The 27,093-nt window shown below is 38.3% G+C and overlaps 1 protein-coding gene across 6 annotated transcripts in view; it reads left to right on the top strand.

Annotated features, from left to right (window-relative positions):
* The window catches only part of FIG4 (FIG4 phosphoinositide 5-phosphatase), a 136,200-nt gene that overhangs the window by 22,037 nt on the left and 87,070 nt on the right, over positions 1-27,093 (top strand). For all 6 annotated transcript variants that reach the window (XR_004352537.1, XM_032651275.1, XM_032651274.1 and 3 more), the window contains exons 2-6: positions 8,275-8,373; positions 10,114-10,237; positions 16,430-16,586; positions 19,886-19,936; positions 24,963-25,111. Coding sequence is in view for 5 of the 6 variants with exons in the window: in XM_032651275.1 (XP_032507166.1) it covers positions 8,275-8,373; positions 10,114-10,237; positions 16,430-16,586; positions 19,886-19,936; positions 24,963-25,111 (580 nt within the window). In the remaining variant the exon portion in view is untranslated. The remainder of the gene's footprint in view (positions 1-8,274; positions 8,374-10,113; positions 10,238-16,429; positions 16,587-19,885; positions 19,937-24,962; positions 25,112-27,093) is intronic.

The raw sequence follows: 27,093 nt of genomic DNA, 5'->3' as shown, positions 1-27,093 counted from the left end.
AATTCCTGCCTGGTTCTAAAAAGATTTAAGGAAGCTTCTCCCTCCTCCCCACCCCATCACATGAAACAGAACAAAATAAGTAAGAACCACTTCATGAGGAATGTAGCTTATTTAATTAGCCCTTGATATTAGTCTTGATTTGGGAATTAGGGGATAGGAGAGGACAGCATAGGATGTGGTTCACTAAGGGACTGTGGAACTGGGAACCAAATGATATAAACTGGAGAGAGAATCAAGGTGATGATAGCAGATTTAGAAGATGTGATTGGAGGTGACAAAGTTTCCACTTGTTTCTAGAGGTGATTTGACACTTGCCCATCAGTAAAGCCCTGAAGCTGTGAAGAGTGAGCTTGGCGACATCCCTCTCTATCAGAGGCTCCTTTCCCTTTCTGGGCTGTGTTACCCGTTGTGGGATTGCAGGAATCAGAGGTGGCAGGCCTGCAAGATTGTTAAAGATTGTGAGAAGTAACTTCGTGATGATCTTTAAAAATAATACCTTTATTCTGAAAGTTCAAGTGAAGTTTAGTATTAATTGAAGCTGTCAGACAACCTAAAATGTCTCCTCTTTCAAGGAGGCTGATTTTTCTTCCCTCAGCTGAAAAGTGAGTGATTAATTAGCCTGTCATTATCAAAGGAGATGATAATGTTAGTAGATACCGAATTTCCTGTTAAGTGGATTACCTATTGTATTCCATTTGGAGTTCAGGTATATATTTTAGAAAGACATTCATCTTTAAACCAAGTCACCACTGTTAAAGCTACATATTGAAATTTTAAGCTTTTTCTTGATACTTTCAGAAGAGAGCCAGCTCAGATCATCTTCTATCTTAATAGGCATTTTAAGGTAGCTTTTTTCGGTATCCTAATTTTCCACCCCAGTTCTTGCCAAACCGCCACCCCCCAACAAATCTACTAACATACACAGATGTTCTCCCCCGCGGAGTCGATTCATCTCATCCGCGTCTGTGCGTGCATTCAGGCAGTCTAGCTGATGTGTGCCTGATTTATGGAAGTCTTGTACACTCCAATTACTGCTCCCTTTTCCTTCCCGGTTGCTTTTGGGCATTTTATTTACCTCCTTTTTCACCTTCACCATTTGAATTTCAGACTGCCAGTACTTGAGATGACCTTTCCTTCTTCCTACAATCTCTAGTTATTACTAAGAATTTACAATGAATTTAACCCCAACTTTCCAGATATGTAAGTCTCTTCTCAGCACATTCACATATGTTAGGTATTCTTACTGGCTTCATCTTCTTGAAGCAGTGGCTCAAATCTGGACTGGTTGCTCCCAAGGCCTCCAGCACCGCCGCCATCCTGGATCTCCCTTGACCATCATTCAGCAACCTCTCTTGTGATGATCTCCTGACTTTCCCAGAGCCTGTATTTTTTTCTCTCTTGATTTATGCCCTCATTTTGGTGGAACACCTCCTCCAGTTGCTTCATGAGAAAGTGAAACTTGTGTGACTCAGATTGGGACTTCAACCCACAGGCTGGGACTTGAATCCAGCCAAAACCCAGGTTGGGACTTGAACCTACAGTCTTTTAACTGAGATTACACCCTGGTCTCAGGACTTAATGAAGCTCAGGTTCTTGATGTCTCATCGCAGAAAGAATTCAGGGAGAGACAGATTGATAGGTAAGAAGTGGATTTATTTAGAGAGAAACACACTCCACAGACAGAGTGTGGGCCATCTCAGAAGGCAAGAGAGGCACCAGGGTACAGGGTTGTCAGTTTAGGGGTGGATAATTTCATAGGCTAATGAGTGGGAGGAGTGTTCCAGCTATTTTGGGAAAGGGGAGGGCATTTCCAGGAATCGGGCCACCACCCACTTTTTGACCTTTATGGTTGGTCTTGGGACTGTCATGGTGCTTGGTGTGTCATTTAGCTTGCTGGTGTGTTACAATGCACATGTATGCAATGCAATGTATACTGAGGCTCAAGTCTAGTGGAAGTTGACATCTGCTATCCTGGACCTATTTGGTTCTAATCAGTTTATGTCATGTCCTTGAGCTATGTCATTCTTTTAAAGGTTGTGCCCTACCCCCTTCCCTCCTGTTTCAAAAGGGTTCATGGACAGGAAGTTTTTTGAGCCCATACATTTCTGAAAATGTCCTTATCCTACCCTCAGGTTTGATTGATAGGTTTAATGTTGAATTAAAGATTGAAATTAATTTTCCCTTAAAAATTTGAAGGCATTATGTCCCTGTCTTCCACCTTCAGTGTTGCTGTGGAGACTTTCTAGTGTTCATTCATTCATTCATTTATTTATTTATGGCTGTGTTGGGTCTTTGTTGCTGTGTGTGGGCTTTCTCTAGTTGCGGCAAGCGGGGGCTACTCTTCGTTGCAGTGCACAGGCTTATTGCAGTGGCTTCTCTTGTTGCAGAGCATGGGCTCTAGGCGTGCGGGCTTCAGTAGTGTGGCATGTGGGCTCAGCAGTTGTGCCTCGCAGGCTCAGTAGTTGTGGCGCACAGGCTTATTTGCTCCACGGCATGTGGGATCTTCCTGGACCAGGGCTCGAACCCATGTCTCCTGCATTGGCAGGCGGATTCTTAACCACTGAGCCACCAGGGAAGTCCCAGTGTTGCACTATTCTTGATCTTTAGTTTGAAGCCTTTTTTTTCCTCTTTAAAAGCTGTGCTAGCTCCTTTTTAGCTTCAGTTTTTCGAAATTTTACACTCCTACCTCCAGAGATAAAAGATGCCACAGATTTCCGTGCCTTTGGAGATTCTGTAGTATAAATTAGATTGCTTCTTGACTTCCCACTGCTTTCTTGGGCATGCTTTTCTGTTTAAAATGATTTTTTTTGCTGCTACTTCATTCTTTTTTTGCCCTTGGGGCTTATGTCTAAAAAAAATGACCATAAAAAACTTTATTATGATTTTTGTAAGGCTTCTGGGAGGAACAGAGGTGTTCACTCCTCTGTCTTTACCCAGAAGGCTACCCATTTGCTCTCCACCCAGCTCTGCTGTGGATTTTGCCCCCACTTCACGGAGACTGCCCCTTGCCCCTGGAACAGCCACTCACAAGCTCTTATTGTCAGACCCCCTGGACACTTCTCTGTCCTCATCTTTCTTGACCTCTCAGCATCATTTGATGTGGCAGTGACCGCTCCCTTCTTTTCCAAATCATCTCCCTTTGCTTTGATGACTCCAGCTGCCCTTCCTCTCAGTCTTCCCAGCAGGTTCCTTCTCCATATTCAGCTTCTAAATAATTTTATTTAGATTGCCTCAGGCTAGGGGTTTTTTGGTTTTGTTTTTTGTGGGTTTTTGTTTTTTTTGGCTCTGTCTCTATCTTTACTCTCCCAAGGAGGTTAATCCAGTCCCATGACTTCACTTTAAATGCCATTTATGTGCTGATGACACCCTCTGAGATCTCTCCTCTGAGCTCCAGACTCAGTTCCCACTTGATCCCTTTGGGAATGTTGTAAACAGAAATCTTGTTTTTCCTTTAAACCTGCTTCTTCTCCAGTCAAGCCTACATCCGTAAGTGGCACCACCATGTAGCTAGTTGCTCATCAAGCAAAAGTAATTGGATTGATTACTCCTTCTTTTCCAGTTTAATCCATTAGCAAGTTCTATGCCCAGAATCTATCTTCAATTTATCTTTGCCCTTAGGTGTCTAGCCCAGTGCCTGGCACATATGAGACATTCACTGGTAAATGGCCAAGTGAATGATGTCAATAGGGAACCAGGAAAATTGGTGTTAAAAATGTGAACTTTTAAAAATGTTCTGAAAGACAGTCTTTGAAAGTAAAGGCAGAGGGACTGTTCTAGTTTAAAAGACATTTTTAAAAAAAGACCTGGGACTTCCCTGGTGGCACAGTGGTTAAGAATCCGCCTGCTGATACAGGGGACACGGGTTTGAGCCCTGGTCTGGGAAGATCCCACATGCTGTGGAGCAACTAAGCCCAAGTGCCACAGCTACTGAGCCTCCACTCTAGAGCCTGCGAGCCACAACTACTGAAGCCCATGTGCCTAGAACCTGTGCTTCGCAACAAGAGAAGCCACCGCAATGAGAAGCCCACGCACCGCAACGAAGAGTAGACCCCGCTCGCAGCAACTAGAGAAAGCTCACGTGCAGCAGCAAAGACTCAACGCAGCCAAAAATAAAATAAATAAAAAAGACCTGGTAACCAGATGCAATGCAGGATCCTTGATTGAATTCCGTTTTGTTTTTTTAAGCCAGCTATATGGGGAAATTTGGTGGATTGTATATAGGTAATATTGTATAAATGGTATTATGATTATGTGGGAGTATGTCCTTGTTTTTAGGAAATACAAGTTGAGGTCTTTTTTTTTAATTTATTTTTATTTTATCTGTGGCTGCGTCAGCTTTTTTAAAATTAATTAATTAATTAATTAATTAATTAATTTTGGCTGTGTTGGGTCTTCATTTCTGTGCGAGGGCTTTCTCCAGTTGCGGCGAGCACGGGCCACTCTTCATCACGGTGCGTGGGCCTCTCACTGTCACGGCCTCTCGTTGCGGAGCACAGGCTCCAGACGCACAGGCTTAGTAGTTGTGGCTCACGAGCTCTAGAGCACGGGCTCAGTAGTTGTGGCTCACGGGCTCTAGAGTGCAGGCTCAGTAGTTGTGGCTCACGGGCCCAGTTGCTCTGCGGCATGTGGGAATCCTCCCAGACCAGGGCTCGAACCCATGTCCCCTGCATTGGCAGGCAGACTCTCAACCACTGCGCCACCAGGGAAGCCCCTAAGTTGAGGTTTTTAGGGATGGTGTATTACGGTACCTGCAACTGGCTTTTCACGTGGTTCAAAAGGGAAAAAAGCTTATCTCAAGAAGGAAGGAGGGAGAAAACAAATGTAGCAAAACATTAACAATTGGTGAATCTAGGTGAGTGGTATACGGGTTTTCATTGTACTATTCTGTTCATTTTACTGTGGGTTTGAAAATCTTCAAAATAAAAAAATTAGAAAAAATCAGCAGTGGAGAAGAATTTAAGGAAAAGATATTTCAGGGCAATTTTTAAGCCCCAAAATGCTGAAATTCATTTTGAAGCATAATATTAAATATAATAAAGCCTAAGTATATACATAATTATAGAGCTGATTTATTTAACAAGATGGAAATAAAACCAAGTAGAAATAAGGCCTTTCTGGAAAAGTTTCTTAAAAATTTGGTGTGAAGGTCTATGGTGACCCGCCCACCAGAGGGCAGTGCAGGAGAGTGATTCTGTGCACAGCTGAGAGCTCTGGTTTTCTTTCTAACTCAGCTGGATCCACAAGAGGTCGCTCCTCTCGGCACAAAACATTTTCAAGATTCTTAGACCACTTTAATAGAGAATGTGGTGCGTTTAATGTTGTCCCAGAGGTCCCTTGTCAAGATGCTATATATAAGCTCAAGTTCAGACCACCCCTTTGAGTTCCTCATTGCTGAGTTCTCCCATATGTAGGCTGGATGCATGTGTTAATAAACTGTTTTTTTCTCCTTAAAAAAAAAAATAGAGAATGTGGATAGTTGCACTGCTTTCCGTTTCTTTCTCTCCACTCTGATCTGCCTCTGAATTCTTTGGATTTTTGCCTTGGCCCCTCTGCTTCGTGGAGTAGACTTCATGCAAGGGTCTGGATAAGAGGGGTGTAGATCTGCCCTCCTGTGTGTGCTGCAAAGGCCAGTAGTGCATTTGCCCACTCGCATCCCAGGAATTATCTGTCTTTTTATTACAAACTGCCAAATCATAGTCCTACTACAGTTCATCTTTAGATTCCCTAGGATCTATTGAAATTCTAGGAATTTCACTCAGGGGTTTTACCTCTCTTAAAGCTGTGATGTGCCTCCCTTTTACTGAGTGGTTGACTTAAAAGGGCTGTCTTTCTGTGTAGGTGACCAAACAAGTGGGTTAGTATAAATGTTGTAGAAATTTACCCAGCAGATTAAATGATTAGTCCGTGGTGAGTGGTTGTTCTTTCACTTAACATTTACCCAGTGCCTGTGGAACCAGATTGTGCTACTAGACTAGAATTTAAAATCACAGGGGTTAGGGGGTTAGTCCCAGACTCCTGAGCTGTTTATATTTAGGTGAAGGGGGCAGACCTGCCCCAAACAAATTTGGACAAGGTGCTCAGAGGAAGTGCTAAATTCAGATATAAGCAAAAGTTCTTTGGTGGGGGCAGGTGGGAGGGGGTGGGTGTCACATGCCCTATCTTGGCTCAGTACATCAGGTCCTGTCTAGAGGTCCTTCAAGGCCAAACTCAGCATCAGGACAATACCAGCCTCTCTGGCTAGCTTGCTCTGACCCTCCCCAAATGAGTGAAGTGCCCTTCCTGTGTTGTCATCATGTCCAGTTCAGACGTCTGTCACAGCACGCTGTTGTTCATGGTTGTTAATTTGCATGCTCATCTCTCCTGAGGACAGAGACAGATTACTAATAGATTTGTGCATTTTCCCACTCTAGTTCCATTCTGGTCTTGCATATGCTTTTTTCCCTCTGGGGTATCTCTTTTTTCCTCTCTTTTGGGGATCTTTTTCTCAAATACAATGGCATAGGCTCGCTGACATCTTAAAAAGTAAAGCAAAGAAAAGGAAGTAACACTCATTGAGTGCCTTCTTTGTGTTGAACACTATTCACTGTGTTAGGTGTTTTATGAGCATCTTCTCCTTGAATCTTGTTCCTCTAACAAACTCGCCAAGTTTCTTCCCCTTTCAGGTCTTTGCACTTGCTATTTCCTTTCCTAGGAACTGTTTTTCCTCAAGTCCTCAAGAAGGTGGCTCCCTTTTGTGCTAACAAACATGTATAGTTTACAAACCATTCTTCTGAGGTTGATTTTATTAGTCTGGTGACCCTGTTCTCCTCTCAGGGGTGGGTAGGGTCTCAGGGAGGAATTCGCTGAGGTCATCCCGAGAACGTTGGACTTATTCCTTCTCGCTGTGTCCTTGCCCTTCTAGCTGCTTCCCCAGGGCATCCTGGTCACTGGATGTCTTGAATTAGTTTACTAATTTTTATTATAATTGCTTTACTTCTACCTCATGATAATTGGTACCGTCATCCAGACTCTACCTCTTCCTAGGAGATGAGGGATTCAGTATTTTGCTTAGCTTTCCCCTTAAGTCTGGGCTAAGCCATCATCTTTTAACATAGAGTTTTGTTCTTTATAATCTGGAAGTCTAGGTCAGATCTTTATAAACAGATATATACTTAATAATTTAAAAATCCATCTATTTCTACAGATTTAGCATTAAAACAGTATAACCAAGTGCTTATATTCTGTTGTACATATCTTCTGTTATAAATTCTTACTTTAAAATATCTTCCCCATCCTTTGAGGCTTAATTCAAGTCTTAACTCCTCTGACGTTTTCTGCATCTGTTGTACCCAACATTAATCTTTCCTGCTCCGAGATCCTGTGGTCTACATACTTCAGTTTGGCCATTAATCTAGAGAATCTTATTTGTTATTTAATTGCTTTGTGTATCTGTATCTATGTGACCTATGAGATGGTTAGATGCCAGTTGATGGTGGCAATGTGTTCTCAGTTTTTGCAGTGTTGAAAAAGTGTCACTTCAAAGGACTTTTTTGAAGCAAAATATCTTTATTTTTCCTAATGGAGTTTTACTTATTTTCTTAAACACAATTCAAAACTTATTCATCTGGTTTAGGTTTTCTTAAAAGCATTTTCTTTGAATATAGGATGATTATTTTTCTGTATTTTTACACACACTCCAAGGAAGTGTGTCAGAAAAGAAAGAATATTAATTATTTCCTATAGCTTATCTATAAAAAGCCATTTGGGAAAGTACACTCATTTTAATCTTTTATAGGACTTACGGATGGATTTTTATAGTTGTTATATTAAAGTCATTTTTAGTCTTCTACAGAAAATTTGTAAAGATTTATTTGATTAAAATATCAATATTTGATATTGATTTATATCAATTAGCTATAATTGTGTAAGCATTCCTAATTATGTGTTGAGCTTTCTAATTCTTACCAGAGCTGCTGCTTCCTGGTAAAGTTTAAACATGAGTCTCCAGTCAGGTTAATCTCTGTATAATATAATTAAATTCATCTGGCCTGGTTACTGGGTACATTTTAAATATCAGACTGATGCTTATCATGACACCACTACGAATATTTCAATTTTAAAGTTGACCTTTTAGAATCAGCCTGCCTTTAATCTGCCAGTTATACTTAACAGAAATAATTTCTTTTCAAAAGTAACCTGACTTTACTGTATTTAATTTAAAAAACTGAAGTGACTGTGAAATGTGTATAAGGCAAACTGCCTTAAAAAACTAATGACATTTCTTTTTATTTATAGAGATACTTTCTAGTTGGGAGCAATCATGCAGAAACAAAATATCGTGTTTTGAAAATTGATAGAACAGAACCAAAAGATTTGGTAATAATTGATGATAGGGTAAGTATCTTGAAAACCTGAATACAAACAGAAACTTGTACTTGTTGTTTACAGGATATGAAATATCCTTACAGCTTCTAGTGATATATACTTTTTTTTATCATACATCTAAAAATTATAATTTTTCATGGTTGGCTAGAATTTGAATCTTTTATCTGGTTTCTAGAAATTACTGATGTCGGAAAGTATGCCAGAATTACACTTTGTCCCTCATTTTGATTTGTTTTACAAAGCAAACTCTTTGGGTGAGATAATGAATATATTTTCTTAAAGGGGTTCCATTTTAAGGATTCAGTATAATTCTTAGTATTTCATCCACCAAAGAGATTATTACTCTGCTTTAATATGAAACTACTTGAAGTCACAAAGGACTGGTAGGATCTCTTCTGATCACTTGCTGGAGAAATGTTAAGCTATTCTTATGCAGATGTTACATTATCCAGAGTTGGAAATACAGACTTAATTCAGGTGGCACAAAAATATGAGGCTTTTAGTCAAAAGAGAAATACAATAAGGTGGAATTGAACAGTTAATTTTAACTCTCAAATGAGAGCACCTAACTGACCCTTTGTATTGAGGTTCCTGTCTGTGAATATTTCTGAATCCATGTAGATGCCTGGTTTTTCAAATATGTTAGTAGCTACAGTTTGGAAGCCATTTTACATAAGCTCTTTGCAAAGCTATTTTCTATGTTATAATAATTTTAGATAAATTGTATTTTGTGACTTCCTGTACTCCTGGGTGTCATGGTTCCTATCCCATCCCCAACACATGCACCATTTGGGAGTTTTTATTAATATAATGTAATGATTCTTGGCTTTCTTTGTGGGTAGGAGTGGTTGATCAGGGATCTCTTTGAGAATCTAAGGAAAGCTATGGGCCTTCTCATAAAAATGCACATATGCACGTTTAACCAAAACTTTGCATACAATTTTAAGGGATTTATAGATTTCTTGAAACTTGTCTGTGGGTACCTTAAATCTCTGAATCTCTGTCCAGAACATAAGGTTTTGATACACCTTTTTAGTACAGCAGCCTGGGATCCAGGAACCACCCTTAACTGCTAACGTTAAAGAATTTGTTGGCTTTAATAAAAAGAAACAAAATTGAATTATTTGCAGTGAGGTTGATAGACCTAGAGACTGTCATACAGAGTGAAGTCAGTCAGAAAGAGAAAAACAAATACCGTATGCTAACACATATATATATGGGATCTAAAAAAAAACGGTTCTGAAGAACCTAGGGGCAGGACAGGAATAAAGACGCAGAGGTAGAGAATGGACTTGAGGACATGGGGAGGGGGAAGGGTAAGCTGGGATGAAGTGAGAGAGTGGCATGGACATATATATACACTACCAAATGTAAAACAGATAGCTAGTGGGAAGCAGCTGCATAGCACAGGGAGATCAGCTCTGTGCTTTGTGACCACCTACAGGGGTGAGACAGGGAGGATGGGACGGAGATGCAAGATGGAGGAGATATGAGGATATATGTATATGTATAGCTGATTCACTTTGTTATAAAGCAGAAACTAACACACCATTGTAAAGCAATTATACTCCAATAAAGATGTAAAAAAAAAAAAGAATTTGTTGGCTTTTTAAAATTGTAGCTTAGTCCTGCACTATTATATATACTTATCTGAAATAGCTAATGATGTAAAGTTGTAGGCAACTTCTAATTTTCAGGGGTAAATAAAAAGCGAGCACAACCTTACGGATTAAATTTGCTTATTTCTAGCATGTATATACTCAGCAAGAAGTGCGAGAACTTCTTGGCCGCTTGGATCTAGGAAATAGGACAAAGATGGGACAGAAAGGATCATCCGGGTTATTTCGAGCTGTTTCAGCTTTTGGTGTTGTAGGTAAGAAACATGCATCCCTCTTACTACCTCTTTTTTTTCTTTTTTTTTTCCTACATAGACTCCTTGAAGATAGTTTGCAAGGCTTATATTTATATAGGTTTATAAATATGACCCATCCTCTGTGGCTTTGGTTGTTTAAAACTGAATTATCTATCAGCCAAGTATCAAACAGCCTTTATATAGCATCTGCTATGTGCTTAGGACTGTGTTCAGTTTCATGTGGGATAGGAACAAATGTAGCGATGGTGTGGACCTTTAAGGAGTCTGTCTTGTCAAGGAATGAAAAAGTAAAAATTGGCTTGGACTGTAAAACATCAGCTGGAAAAACAGGTACAGGTAAAACCAGCTTTTAAATTAAGAGGAATCTCTCCCAAGGACATGCTACAGTGTAAAGTGTCATAACCCCTTTCTCTGAATGACAACTGCTTTCTTACTCACTGAGAAACTTTGTTCTCTAAAAGCACAGACTATCAGAAACTTTGCTCTTTAAAATTGTGTCAGTAAGAGAAAACATGCCCCTCTTGCCTGTATGAGCTAGTCATTTTGACACAGAGAAGCAGCCTCGCTTGACAACTCATGCAGAGTTTCAGATAAGGGGTTTCTGGACACAACAGTCTACAGCTCTGCTAACTTTACTGCTTTCAAAGAAATGAGACCACGAGTCCGCTTCACAATGTAGACTTGATGTTTATCTCTTTACATACAGTCTTGCTTTGGTTTGAGTCTCTTTGTTTAAATTTTACCTAATCGTGTCCCCAAATCCTATAATAACGCCTATATTTATTCATGAACAAATGTAGAAATGGCCTTGGCTTTTAAGTAGTCTGTGGTCTGGCTTGTGGGGCATTTGTGAGATGCCTCACAGTTCTTCTGGTGTGTTGTCCCTAGTGGGTCAGTAAACCTGTCTTTGCTCTACCATGGGTTTGTCCCAGGGAGTCTTAAGATGATTGGACTAGGATGGGGGACAAAACCCAGTGCATATGAAAACAACTCCAGGATTGGAATTAAGAGCCCAGCTGTGTAGTCAAAGGTAAATGGTATTGGAGATTACATAAGAGGTAGACTTTTTGGACCTGGAATGACAAGGAAAGATTTCCTGAAGATGATGAGACTCAGGCTGGACCCTGGAGGAGAAGCAAGATTTGGATGGATGTGGGGAAGGGAGGAGAGAGCTCCAGTAGGGGCAACAGCAGAGGTGCCTGCATGAAGATGCCCATGGGTCCTGGGATGCTGGCAAGTAGTTGGGTGAGGCCAGGTCACTGGGACCTTGGAAGCCAAGCAGAGGGCAGTTGTATCTCAGCTTCCCTGTTGGCAGAGCCTTATTTTGAGTCTATTTTTTTTTTTTAACACTTACAAAATTATCTCTCTGCTTCTTAAACCTACTGGACTGTATGCAATATTGACTGAGTGATTGGTGTCTATAGATGCTAACAAAATTAATATGGTCTGAACTATGCTATATAGTTTCATATTCTCACGTTCATTTTTTTGATTAGTACTTTCTATCTGGTGACCCTATATTTGATTATGCATGTTCCGCCGTATTTGCAGTTCATTTTTCTCCGTGTGCTGTCATAGCCCTTCAATGTGTAATCCATTTAGGTGCATTTTGTGCCTTAGGTGGCTGCCAGGGAGTTGAGAGTGGTAGGTGTGATTGATTTCCTGTCCATAGGACTGGCCCCTTCTCTGTACGTTCTGCTCAGTCTTGACAAATCCCTTGAGGTTTCATGTTTAATGGGTACCTGTTTGTGGGCGTGTGCATGTCGGTGTATGTCAGGTGAGTTCATATGTTTAAATTCCATACATTCCATATGTGTTAAATTCCACTTTAAGTGTTACTTATATGTTAAAGAAAAAAAACTTGTAAGTAAAATGTGTCTCAAATACAGTAGGCTTAATTAGTTACTTAATAGGTTAAATTCATTCCTTTAAATGCTGATACTTTTATTACAGCTTTTTAAAATGGAAATTTCCTAAAGTGTATGTAATATTGAATGCCTCATTAGCCAGCGTTAATTATTCAAAATTGAACCTTCCTTGATGATTAAGTATAACGAATTGAAGATCAGTTATTGACCTATGTTTAAAAATAGCTGCCCTCGGGTGTTCTGGAGTTGTATTGGGCACTTTGCCTTTACACTTAGTGGCCTCTAGATGCTGTACTGTGTTGTTGTAATGGTACTTTCATCATTCTTCATTGTTCTGGGCATATTTGCTTTTAGCAATATTCCTTGCCTCATTTTATTTTATTTTATTTTGAATTTTATTTTATTTATTTTTATACAGCAGGTTCTTATTAGTTATCTATTTTATACATATTAGTGTACATATGTCAATCCCAGTCTCCCAATTCATCCTTGCCTCATTTTAAATCTGTTGATAACTAAGCTTATAAAACCAAAGTTTTATTTTAATCAATTGATGACCAAGTTTATAACCAGATACTCATTTTATACACAAGTATTAGTTAATAAACTTTGGGTAAGGGCTGAAGGTGTCTCCATGTTTCTCTTAGGTTGCATTCTTAGGTATTGTGGTAGCAATTTCTCTCGCAATTTGAGGCCTCTTTGAGACTGTCCTTGGATGGTGAAGTCACTAAAAGACTAACCTACCAGTAGAGTGACACAGTAATGTACTAAGTAAGCATTTTTTATTTTCAGGGCAGTGCACTTTATGTATTCTAGTTCAACCATGTAAATAAAGCTTAGAATCTTTAAGAGTAAATAGGGAGTAAATAAAAGGCTATGATTTGTCTAGTACTGCCTTAGAAATAATGAGGGCTACTGAAATAGCAAAACACAAAATGCTTATCTTTGAAAAATGTATAGTCTGGTTGTCAAAATAATACATGTGTGAAAGGACGAGAGTGGTTGTCTTCTGTGACTGAAATATTTTCTCTCAACTTTTTCAGCATGCCTAATTTGTGAGTAGCACTTTGGCTGGGATGTTTTGGACTGTTATTGTGGTTAATTTAATTCACTATCTATAAGAATCTAGAGCAGTGCTTCTCAACTATCTGTAGTAAAGGACCAACCAGTTTTTTTCCAGAAATGTGTCACAGACCAACACAGGATCCTACTGTGCATAGCTTGTCTTCAGCTTGGGCCACATGTGATTCATCACATAAGTTCAGTAATACCCAAACTAGTCTTGCCTGTTCAAGGCAAGTTCGTTGATCATGAACTCAGATGTTTCTAAACCCTTACTTTCAATTCGTTTACTTGTCTTTTCATGGGCTGGTACCGAAAGCTCAGGGACCATTACTGGTCCCCAGACATGGATTGATCCTGTCCTGTAGCTACCTTGCCCATTTCTGACCTGCTCCATTGTTATTTGGCAGCCAGCAGGAGGCTTGGGAGACCACTGGATGGGATCATGAGCATCCCTCACATAGCTGTTTTATCTGGTCCTGGGGCACGCAGATGGAGTCGGTGGCTGGTGGCCTGTAGTCCTTACTACTCTCAGCTCTGTGACCATCCAGCCCCTTTTGATATATGTCCTTTTTCTGCATTGTGTCACCTGTCAGAAGATACTCTTGTAAGCTGCTAGTACAATGTGTCATTATAGCAGACTAAGTGATGGACTCAGTTGTTCTTTAAAGCAACACCCTTAGAAATAGATTGCAGATCCAAGATACAGGGAAAACAACAATAAAGTGTGAGCCTCAGACTAGTAAGGGAACAGTAGATTTGGTGTTAGAGAGTCACTTTGGTCCCTTGTGGTTTTTGATACTTCTCTGCCAGAGTGCTGTTCTCCCTGAAGGCTTTTTTTTTTTTTTTTTTTTTGCGGTACGCAGGCCTCTCACTGTTGTGGCCTCTCCCATTGCAGAGCACAGGCTCCGGACGCGCAGGCTCAGCGGCCATGGCTCACAGGCCCAGCCGCTCCGCGGCATGTGGGATCTTCCCGGACCGGGGCACGAACCCGTGTCCCCTGCATCGGCAGGCGGACTCTCAACCACTGCGCCACCAGGGAAGCCCTCTGAAGACTTTTAAGATAGTGACTAGCTGACACGGTGACCTCCCAGCAGGATACTGCCCTCTTCCCTGTTGGTGGGCTTGTGGGTCCTCTCCAGCCACCAGAACTCCACACCACTCCATCCTCTCACACTGTCCTTTTTTATTTACTTTGCTTGGTTTCCAACTCAAATGACACAACCTTCTCTACTCGGAGAGAGAGAAATCACTTTTGCCTGATGACTGTCATCTAGGCATCTGGGAAACACTCAGGGAAATTGGTCTGGGATCAGAAGTACGTAGAATGAAGATGAAAAAACTTGTTCTGGTTTTCAGTATGTTAAAACGATGAATAGGCTGACTCTTGACAGAGGTCTATGCCAAGCTAAAGCCTTTTAATTGTTGGTTATATTTGATAGGAACCTTTTAAAAAGGAGTGATGTTTCCAACTGGTAGTAAAAAGGAAAAAGAAAATAGTCTCATAATATGCTGAAAGCATTTTATGCTGGTAGAAAATATTCTTTTGTGCAGTATATTTACTTCATCAAAATTATGAAGGGACATGTAGGATGAAATAGAGCTGAAAACATAAAATTAAAATTCAGTTGGAATGCAGGTTGGAAGAAATTATTATAGAGAGGTTTTTTTCTATAAAAAGTAAATATATAGCAAGAACAAAGGGGAAACTCTTTCATCTTGGGAATATTTATTACTTAAAACCAATTAGATTCTCTTTTTTGGGTGTTTTTAATGCTGCTCCCAAGACCGTTAATTTTGTAGGTTTTAGCCTTCTAAAAGGATAACTGCTTCCTAACTTTTAATGAGATTGACATTAGCTTTTTCTCCTATCTTAAATCCTTTAGCTTTAGTCAGGGAATTTTTAGCTAGTCTCCAAGGGGAGGTGGGGAGGAGCATAAACGAACATTTTTTTAAAATGTGCTTTGTGGATGTCTCAAATATAAGTATTTTTCATGGTTTTAATAGAAGTAGCCAGGTTCATAAAATCCATGAGGTGGCTTTTATATATTTTGGCTCATTTATGTTAATATGTTCAATTACTAATTTTCTTTTTTGTCAGTTAAGAATAACAAGACACAGACAATGAGTATTTGCCAAATCTAGAGCAACCATTTATAGCACCAAGATCCTAGCTCAGGCTTTATAGAGTGTAACAGAGAGAGAGAGAAAGAGAGAGCGAGTGAGTACACCCACACATGCACATAAGAAAGTTAGTTTTGAAAAATGGTTACGCTATATATAAGATCCTTGGTTGAGTTTTTCTTTCAGTGCTTTGAATATGTTATCCCACAGCCTCTGGCCTCTACTGTTTCTGATGGGCAGTGAGCTGTAAGTGACCGTATCTGACTCACCCTGTCAGTGAGTGGGGGTGATGGGATCCAGTATTTGTGCTGGGGTAAGGCCTCCACTCTACAAGTAGGACTGGATAGAAGAAAGGAGCCCTCACTTTCAGATGTGCTTGCCTGGAATAGAGCGTCTGCAGCACAGAGCTGGAAGGAATGGGAAATGCTGGTGCCCTGCACCTCCTGAACAGAAACCAAGGCTGTAGACTGAGAGCTGGGGAGGGAGGAAGGGGTACTGTCTTTTGTGGCGACACCTGCCGGGAGTAGATATTCTGTCCCACCGAATTGGGAGAAGGGTGTAGAAGGGAAACAAATTATGTTTCGTATGTCACAGACTTCCTGTTCTTTCCAAGATGTAGTAGATTTTCTTGAATAAATGTTTCTCCACTTGCTGTATGCCATTAGGAGAATTTCCAGAAACTTTCAATGTTTTGTTTTGTTTTTATAATTTTTACCAGTTGTGCTTGTTTCACTGGGGAGAGGCTCTGCTGAGCCCTCATGTGAACCGGTTCAGAAGTGTTCCCCTCCCTCTGCCCGCAACCAACAAGAGAGTTAGTTTTAACTCCCAAAGCAAAAGTTCTGGGAGCCAGAACATTTTTAACCAAGACTGTGTGGTAACTAGTGTGTTGCTGAGAACTTAGTGCTACTGAACATTAATACATATGGTCTTTCTTTAATCAGGTTGTTTAGAGCAATAATTTTAAGTGAGATAAATATTTCTAGAGAATAATTCTAAGACAACCGAAAATTTGTATGGCTGTAAATCATACAAATAATAAAGTAGGAAATGTGTCAAAAGTCTTTTGCCTTTTAAACATGTATCTAAAAGCACTACTAAGTTTAGGAAATGTATTTATCTTTCTTTTTTTGTTGTGTAGGTTTTGTCAGGTTTTTAGAAGGCTATTATATTGTGTTAATAACCAAAAGGAGGAAGATGGCAGATATTGGAGGTCATGCAATATATAAGATTGAAGATACAAATATGATCTATATACCCAATGATTCTGTACGTATTACTCATCCTGATGAAGCTAGGTATGTACTGGTGGTAACTGCTATTTTTTTACCTGGTAGACCAATTAGAAAATAAAGCATAGTCAAAAGATTATAAATGTTATGTTAAAATGTAAAATACTGGCTCAGAATGCTACAGCTTTTGTTCAAGCGCTATTAAAAACCCTCCATTAAAACAATTGATTTGGGCAAGGATCAACAATGGCTCCTAAAACCATTAGGTGAGAGGTTATTATTGAGGAACAGATATTCACTCAGTCTCAACATACCATACTCCATAACTATCTTTATTATTTACAAAGAGAAAAAAATGACAAACATACTTACCAAATGATCAAACTTAGCATCACCAATAATGAGACAAAACTGACATTATTTGCCTCTTAACGTGAAGCAATGGGAAGGACACCCACTACCTGTGTAGTTTTCTTACTAAAAATATTTAACTTAAATCTAAGCATGAGGAAATAATCAGATAAATCCATATTGTGGGACTTTCTGTAAGACACTGGCCTGGACCCTCCAAAAATGTCAATGTCGTGCAACACAGGAAGAGCCAGAGAGTTGTTCTAGAGTTTAGAATAGACATGACAAAGTGCAACACTTGAACTTCTGTTAGATCCAGGATTAAAACATGTGCGTGCATGCTCATGTACATGTGCGTGCGTGCACACACACACACAGCTATAAAGGACTGTACTGGAGCGGTTTGTATATGGACTATATACTAGGGGATATTGTATCAGTATTAAATTTTGGGTGTATAATGATATTGTGGTTACTCAGGAGATTGTCCTTGTTCATAATAGATATAAAATAAAATATTTAGGACTAAGGTTTCATCATGTCTGCTACTTACTGTAAATGGTTTAGAAAAATAAAATGTACATGTATATTTAAAGAGAGAATGTATGTGTGTATAAATGTATAACGAGAAATGTTCAACAGTGAATTCAGGTGAAGGATATACTGCTGTTTATTACACTATTTTTTCCCCCAATTTTTCTATGGATTTGAAACCTTTAAAAAGTTTTGGGGGGAAATTACTGGAACCTTGGGCATGTGGGGAAAGGCTATTAATAAATTAATAAAATGATAGAGAAAAGACTAGAATTGGTTTATTTTAATATTATAAAGGTTAAAGTGGAACAAAGTTAGGCATGCTTAAAAGTTTTTAGGGGAGGTAACAGTTTAGATTTTAATTACACTCAGTACTTTCATAGTGTTGTTCTAGATACATGAACTGGAATTTAAAGGTGGTGTGGCTCTCTTGTTTAAGACCCTCTTAGATAGTGGTTTTCTGGACCTTTGTGGCATTGTCTTTGGTATTTGGAAGTGGAGTATTTAAAACATAATTTGTTTACACAGGGGTAAGGGGTAAGTAGAGTTTACCGGATAGAGTGGACTTTTGTCTTATACTAACTGAAAAAAATTATGTCTCTTATAGCTTATAGGCAGGCATAGTATATTGAATAAAAGTGAATCAGAGAGGAATCTAAAAAAATGATACAAATGAACTTATTTAGAAGACAGAAATAGACTCACAGACATAAGAAACAAATTTACCAGAGGGGAAGGGGGGGCGATAAATTAGGAATTTGGGATTAACAGATACACACTACTATATATAAAATAGATAAAAAACAAGGACCTACTGTATAGCACAGGGAACTATATTCAATATCTTGTAGTAACCTATAATGGAAAAGAATCTGAAAGAGTATATATATACATATGTGTGTGTGTATATATAAATAACTGAATCACTTTGCTGTAGACTTGAAACATTGTAAATCAACAATACTTCAATAAAAAATAAATTAATTTAAAAATGAATCAGATAGGCCAGTGCATATAAATCCAAGGGATGGGGAAAAATTAAAGAGGTTTATATTATTTATAAGCCTCATCTTTACGATTCTTTAGCTGAGAATAGTAAAACAAATTACGTTCTTCTATATAGTGATATGACTATCTTTAAAGAATGAACTTATCTTGTGATTAATATTGTATAGTAAATGGAATAATCCAGAATAAGATACAATTATTTTAATAGCTTGTTATAGGTGGACTTACACTATTACTGGATAGGTAAACTTTTACCATACTTACAAAACTATGTAATCCAATAATGCATTTAAGTAAAAATGTTTGGTATGATATTAGGAAATAAAGTACTGTAAAACATTTCATACAAAATGATAAGTAGAGGTTACCCCTCTAATATGCGGTTGTATCAACATTATAAAATTTGCTAGAGCAATTCACCATATTAAAATATTGTTGGGAAAAATTATGATTATCTTAATATATGTAGAAAATGTATTTGAGGGAATTCCCTGGCTGTCCGGTGGTTAGGACTCCACGCTTTCACTGCCGAGGGCACAGGTTCGATCTCTGGTTGGGGAACTAAGATCCCGCAAGCCGCACGGCATGGCCAAAAAATATGTGTGTGTGTGTTTATATTTATATATATATTTTTCATATATATATATATATATGACAAATTCAATACCCATTTGTGATCAGTGTCTTTAAAAGGTTGAAACGAATATGAAAAAGTGTTAACATTTATTAATCCTGAGTGGTAGATACATGGACATTTTATTCTGCACTTTTTTTTTCAGTTTAAAAAAACTTTGCAGCTTAAAATTATGGTGACCCACAAACATTTGTGCTTGTTTTTGTTCCTCCACTCTCTCCAACCTCAAAGCATATTGTGAAAACAAGAACAGTATTTACTTCTGTCTTGCCCAAAGTCTAAGCGCCCTATGTATGTAAGGGCATGACTTTCCCTCTCTGGCATAATCAGTGATGAGGAAACGGTCAAACTAAAGTTAAGGGTCTCAAGTGATGATCAGGATACTTAGAAATTGCTCCAGATGAAATCTCTTCTCCAGTTATGGATTGAATTTCTCAGTTTCAATGAGTGTATTTACAAATATAAATGTATATATATGTATATGTTAAGCTATGAACAAATAATGGTGTTGTGTGAATGCAATATGCTTTGGGGTTTTTTGGTCATTTTTTTCCCCAGTTTTATTGAGATAAAATTGGCATACATCACTGTGTTAGTTTAAGGTGTTAAGCATAATGGTTTGACTTAGATATAATATACTGTGAAATGATTACTGCAGTAGGTTTAGTTAGCATCTGTCATCTCATATAGATACAATAAAAAGAAAAAGAAAAAAAAAGAAAATTTCTTTCCTTGTTATGAGGACTCAGGATCTACTCTCTTAACTTTAATGTATATCATATAGCAGTGGTAACTATAGTCATCAGGTTGTTAACTATAGTCATCATTTTTATTTTAGGTATCTACGAATATTTCAAAATGTGGACCTGTCCAGCAATTTTTACTTTAGGTATGTTTGAGCTGAATTTTGCTCTTATCATTCTCTTAAATGTTTATATAATTTTCCATAGGGTAAAAACAGAATCAGTAGTACTTCAGTTATTCTTTTTTTTAAATAGCCAAAGTTTTTCATCTAAAATAGTACAAATACAAGTATTTCCTCCTTTTAAAAATCTGATATTTGAAATTTTGAATGGATAAATTGTAATTATTCTCACTATAAAAATCATCTTTATTAGGATTTTAAGGAAATATTCTTATTTTTTAGTTTTGAACTACAAAAATGAAATCTGCATTCAGTCTATATACAGAGTTGTAACAGTTTCACAGTTTTCAATTTAACAATCTAGCAAAATTAGGTAAAAAATTCAAAATAGGAAGAACTGTTGAAATACCAGCATACCGCTATTGGCACTGTAAATTACTAACTTTCCTTTAGAGGAACGTAGCATTAAGTATATATGAAAATATGCCTGAAGGTAATAAATCAGGAGAGAAAATATTAATCCTTATTTGTAAAGGGACATTAATAGCTTCTCTATTTATCATGGCCCAAACAAGCAAACCAGCCAACACAGGGACAACCCAAATATCGATAATTGAAAACTAAGCAAGCAAATTATAGCAGAGCATCATGATAAAATATTATACCACTGATGATGTGACCAATATGTAGGCCAGGTAAATATAATTTTCCATGTAGCCAAATAACTTTCTCTCAGCTATAATGTCCAAACTCAAAAGTAGAACATAAAATAGCATATAGCAAGGACTTGAGTCATGGGACTAGAAGAGGACCCAGAGTGTTGTAGCTATTGGTGTTACATACTTTTGGGGTACTTTGCATTATTTTAAATTTATTTTTAAACTGTTAATATAGTTAACCATTTCTTTATGAAATAAAGAAAAACTTGTCTACTGTGTAGAGTGGATTATGTCTTCATTGATGTGAAACCGAAGACAGTTAATTAATTTAGCAATAGTATAGTGAAGGGCTCCTAAAGAAATAATTTTTGCTTCCACCAATGTTTATTGAAAGTATATTTCCATTGTATTTGTTTCCATCATTTGCTTTTCAGCCTTTATTGCTTAATTATGTTTATAGTCTCTGAGTTATTACTGAAGCTCAGTGGTACTGTTAGAAATGGTCTTCTCCTAATTCACCGTTTTCAGCTTCGTCTGCATCCCCACACTGAGTTCTGAACGTCATTCCATAAGTAAAAATATGAGGTTAAAGACTTCTGGAAAGGTTATACTGCATTGTTATGATTCAGCTAGAATAAAGCAGGAAGAATTGATTGTTAAAAGTAAAAGCCCAGGGCTTCCCTGGTGGCGCAGTGGTTGAGAGTCTGCCTGCTGATGCAGGGGACACAGGTTCGTGCCCCGGTCCTGGAAGATCCCACATGCTGCGGAGCGGCTGGGTCCGTGAGCCATGGCCGCTGAGCCTGTGCGTCCGGAGCCTGTGCTCCACAACGGGAGAGGCCACAACAGTGAGAGGCCCGCGTACCGCAAAAAAAAAAAAAAAAAAAAAAAAAAAAGTAAAAGCCCAACTTCTCTCCACCCCCCAGCTTTATTGAGATATTATTGACATACGTAAGTTTAAGTTGTACAATGTGATGATTGATACATGTATAGATACATGTATATATTGCAAAATGATTACCACAATAAGGTTAGTTAACACCTTCATCCCATCACACAGTTGTGATTGTGTGTGTGTGTGTGTGTGTGTGTGTGTGCGTGTAGTGATAACATTTAAGATTTACTCCCTTAACAAATTTCAAGTATATAATTCAGTATTGTTAATTATAGTTACCATGCTCTGTACATTAGATATCCAGATCTTATTTATCTTATGGCTAAGAGTTTGTACCCTTTGACCAACATTTCTCCATTCCTCCCCCTGCCACTGGCAACTACTATTCTACTCTCTCGTTCTATAAGTTCAGCTTTTTAAGATTCCACATGTAAGTGAGAACATAGTCTTTGTCTTTGTTTGTCTAACTTATTTCACTCAGCATAATGCCCTCCAGGTCCATCCATGTTGTTGCAAAAGGCAAGATTTCCTTTTTTATGGCCAAATGATACCCCATTATTTATATATGCCACATTTTCTTTATCCATTTATCTGTTAATGGACTCAGGTTGTTCTATGTCTTGGCTGTTGTCATTAATTCTGCAGTGGGCATGGGGGAGCAGATACCTCTTTGAGATAGTGATCTCATTTCCTTTGGATATATACCCAGAAATGGGATTGCTGGATCATATGGTAGTTTATTTTTAATTTTTCAAAAATTTATTTATTTTTATTTATTGATTGATCTTGTCTGCATTGGGTCTTCGTTGCTGTGCGCGGCCTTTTCTCTGGTTGCCGCGAGCGGGAGCTACTCTTGGTTGCGGTGCGTGGGCTTCGCATTGCAGTGGCTTCTCTTGTTCCAGAGCACGGGCTCTAGGCGTGCAGGCTTCAGTAGTTGTGGCACGGGGCTCAGCAGTTGTGGCTCACGGGCTCTAGAGCACAGGCTCGGTAGTTGTGGCACACGGGCTTAGTTGCTCCGCAGCATATGGGATCTTCCTAGACCAGGGCTTGAACCCGTGTACCCGGCATTTGCAGGCGGATTCCCAACCACTGAGCCACCAGGGAAGCCCTATTTTTAATTTTTTGAGGAACCTTCATTCTGTTTTCCATAGTGGCTGCACCAATTTCCATTCCCACCAGCAGTGCAAAAGGTTATCTTTTCTCTACATCCTTGCCAACCCTTACTGTTTCTTTGTTTGTTTTATAATAGCCATTCTAATAGGTATGAGGTAGTATCTCATTGTGGTTTTGATTTGCATTTCTCTACTGTGATGTTGAGCAACTTTTCATGCACTTGTTGGCCATTTGTATGTCTTCTTTGGAAAAATGTCTACTCAAGTCTTTTGTCCATTTTAAAATTGGATTATTTGTATGTTTGCTGTTGAGTTTATGAGTTCCTTATGTACCTTGGCTATTAACCCCCTAATAGTTAGATGGTTTGCAAATATTTTCTTCCATAAGTTGCCTTTTTATTTTGCTGACTCTCTTTTTCTGTGCAGAAGCTTTTTAATTTGAAGCTTTTTAGTTTGTTTATTTTTGCTTTTGTTGCTTGCTCTTTTGGTGTCATATCCTAAAAACATCTTTGTCAAGAACAGTATCAAGGAAATTTTCTCCTATGTTTTCTTTTAGTAGTTTTATAGTTTTGGGTCTTACATTTAAGGCTTTAATCCATTTTGAGTTAATTTTTTGAGTGGTGTAATACAGGGGTCCAATTTCATTCTTCTGCTGGTGGTTGTCCAGTTTTCCCAGCACCATTTATTGAAGAGACTATCATTTCTCCATTAGTCTTTTTGGCTCCCTTGTCAAATATTAGTTGACTATATAGGAGTGGGTTTATTTCTGGGCTCTCTATTCCATTGGTCTAGGTGTCTTTTTTATGTCAGTAACACACTGTTTTGAATGCTATAGCTTGGCAGTAAGGTTTGAAATCAGGAAGTTTGATGCCTCCAGCTTTGTCCTTCTTTCTTAAGATTGCTTTGGCTATTAGGAGTCTTTTGTAGTTCCATACAAATTTTAGAATTGTTTTTTTTCTATTCCTGTGGAAAATGTCATTGGCATTTTGATAGGGATTGTACTGAATCTATAGATGCCTTTGGGTAGTATGGACATTTAAACAATATTAATTCTTCTGTTCCATGAACACTGGATATCTTTCCATTTATTTGTGTCTTATTTTTTTCATCCATGTCTTATAATTTTTAGTGTACAGATCTCTTACCTCCTTCATTAAATTTATTCCTAAGTATTTTTTATGCTCTTGTAAATGTGATTGAAAAACCAACTTTTAAAAAAATTTAATTAATTAATTTATTTTTGGCTGTGTTGGGTCTTCGTTTCTGTGCGTGGGCTTTCTCTAGTTGCGGCGAGCAGGGGCCACCCTTCATCGTGGTGCGCGGGCCTCTCTTGTGGAGCACAAGCTCCAGACGTGCAGGCTCAGTAGTTGTGGCTCACGGGCCTAGTTGCTCCGCGGCATGTGGGATCCTTCCAGACCAGGACTCGAACCCGTGTCCCCCACATTGGCAGGCAGACTGTCAACCACTGCACCACCAGGGAAACCCCAAAACCAACTTTTTAATACAGATTTTACCCCTGTGAGATTAGATGCTAGTAAAACTAATGGCTCTATCAAGCAAATGTGGTAAAATTTAATTTCACAGATGAAATAAATCAATTTCAAACAAATAAATAGTAAATCAATAATTTGATAATTAATAAATTGAGGAAGAAATAATTAAAATATGTATGTGAGTCTCCAGACAAAATTGTAACCATCTTAAAATATGACTAAAATACTTTCAAATTTGTGTAAACCTAAAGAATTCTAGATACTGTCTGAAATTCTGTGCTAAAAATATATAGCTAGAGATACTTATAAAAATTGTTAATTTTGTGCAAATTTTGTTTGCACAGACTGTTACAGTTTTTTTGGATGACTATTATGCTTTTCAAACATATTTTACCATGATGGCTTATGTTATTTGCTTATTCTTGTTTTATTAGTAAGTCAGTTATGGTACCACCAGTAATAATTAATAGAATTCTTTTCATTCATAGGTAAACTAGAGTACAGACCATGGACTGTTGCAGTGGATATTGTAACATTTTTAGTACTTCATTCAGATATATATGAGAGTGTGACCACTTTGTACAAGGCCCTGAAGTTAGATTAATTTCAGCGTGAAGCAAAAAATGCACACTGCAAATCAGTTAATGTGGGTTACTCACATTGTATTGTATATTTCTAGTTATGCAAATGCCTAAGTCATGCAGTGATTTTTTAATTTCCAATTATATTCATGGTTTACTGTGTTTTAATGTGCTTATTTGTACAACATTGCTTCCAAGGAAACTAACAGGTGCTAAGTAATTTAGTTCATAGGTTTTAATTCCTTCTGGGAGCCAAGACTATGAAATATGTTTTGCTTTTCTAATTCTTATTAAGTTTCAGTTCTTTTCTCAGTTACAGCTATGATTTGTCCCACTCACTTCAATATAATCTCACTGTCTTGCGTATGCCCCTGGAGATGTTAAAGTCAGAAACAACCCAGACTCGCCAGGAGAGTTTCGACATCTTTGAAGATGAAGGATTAATTACACAGGGTGGAAGCGGTAGGTGGTTTTCAGCACATCCAATATATGTTAATGTGGCATCTATGAAACGGCATCTCATTAAATTCACTCACATTTCCCTCATATTTCTCCTTTCCTCTTTGCTCTTTGTCCGTATATCAGGTTGTTTCAGGTATAGGAACTTGACCAATTCATTTTTATAGAGATCATGCATCACCAAATGAATTTCATTTGTGGGCAAGCCAGAAAATTGTATACTGATGTTTTCTAGCAAAATTTCATGCACCTTTTATGGAATACATTCAGTTTAGTCCTTGAATGGAGAATTTTCTTTTTAAATATTGGAGAATACACATCACCACCTTATTTTTCTTCATAGAGACCAATTGTGTATGGGTTGAGTTTTAGAAAACAGTTACCATGGCTTGCCTCTTGTATCCTAGACATTTATATGTCATATCTCTAATCCTCATAAAAACTCTGCTCAGTAGGTATAATGCTACTTTGAAAGAAGTAAAGGCTAAGTAGGAAACTGAGGCCTAGAGATTAAGATCACAAGGCCAGTGTCTAGAGGAACCATTGCGATAGGTCAGAGGCTGTTCTGACTTTGACTGGTCTCAACTTGCCCCTCTGGTCCCTCACAAGCCCTGCTTCTGTCAAGACCATTGTGGGATTACTGCAGGACGTGTGTGTGACTAGTCTAGGGTGGCCCTGGACATCTGGGACTAACCAATCACAGAATAGTATTGGTCCCTTTATCCCTGGATTTGGGGGTTGGTCTAGAAATCTAAAGCCAGAGACATTGCTAGAGTTAATGTTGTGAAGGAATTGCTTCAAACTTAAGACTGTTTAACTGAATTGGGCTTACTATGGAAACATAAAAAGTTAGTAGTGTCTTTGGGTGCCTTTCTCAGTGCAACTTCTATATAGTGATGGAGATGTGAGTGCAGAGGTAGAATGTAAGTTCCAGAAGGTTTGTCCTTACAGGACACACAGAAAGAGGCTGTACTCTTAGCATTTTGCCAAAGGTTCTGGTCCACTCTAAGAAGACTTAGACTGTTACTTAGACTGAATGCCATCTCTGTTATTGCCTTGACTCTTGTTAGTTTATTAGATTGAATATCTCTTGAGCTAAGGCCAAACCCAGTGCACCCTCCCTACCCCAAAACATCTAGATCACGTAAATTTGCCATGGTTCAGACATCTGGATTGTAACCTGTGCCACTAGAGACAGGTGGAGGGTAAAATAATGTGTGCCTGAATATTTGTCACATTTCTTCTAAATATCATACTTAGTAATAGAAAAGCTAAAAGTATTACTAAATTTGCACTATGTCTCATCTCACATCTGAATTTGAATATCTGTTCTGGGATCTGAATTAAGCCTCTGAAAGCTACTTAATTTTTTACTATCTGTCAGGCAGTTCTACTTGATAGATATGAATAACTGTGTATTAGGTTTTTATAGCTGCTATAAGAAATTACCACAAACTCAGTAACTTAAAACTATACAAATTTATTATCTTATGGGAGTCAGAAGTCCAAAAGAGGTCTCAGTGGACTAAAGTTAGAGTGTCAGCAAGGCTGCGTTCCTTTCTTGAGATCCTAGGGAAAAATCCATTTTCTTGTCCTTTTCATCTTCAAAGCCAGCAATGGCCGGCCGAGGGTTTTCCCACATTACATCACTCTGACACACTCCTGTTTCCCCCTTTCACTTAAAATGACCTGTGATTACATTGGGCCCACTTGGACAATCCAGAATAGTCTCCCCATCTTAAGGTCATCTGATTAACAACCTTAATTCCATCTGCAACTTTAATTCCTTCTTGCCATTGTAACATAACATATTCACAGGTTCTGGTGATTAGGACATAGACATCTTTTCTGTAGGGGAGGGATGCATTATTCTCCTTCTACACAGGGGAAACTGATAGGAAAGAGAGGGTGAGGGTAATCGGTATCGGGGTAGGTAGAAAAGGAAAATAATACATTTAAAAAAAATCTCGAATGTGTCAGGCAGC

This window comes from Phocoena sinus, chromosome 12 (genome assembly GCF_008692025.1).
Source record: "Phocoena sinus isolate mPhoSin1 chromosome 12, mPhoSin1.pri, whole genome shotgun sequence".
Lineage (NCBI taxonomy): Eukaryota > Metazoa > Chordata > Mammalia > Artiodactyla > Phocoenidae > Phocoena > Phocoena sinus.
The sequence above is the reverse complement of the archived record's forward strand: the minus strand, read 5'-3'. Positions and strand labels throughout refer to the sequence as shown.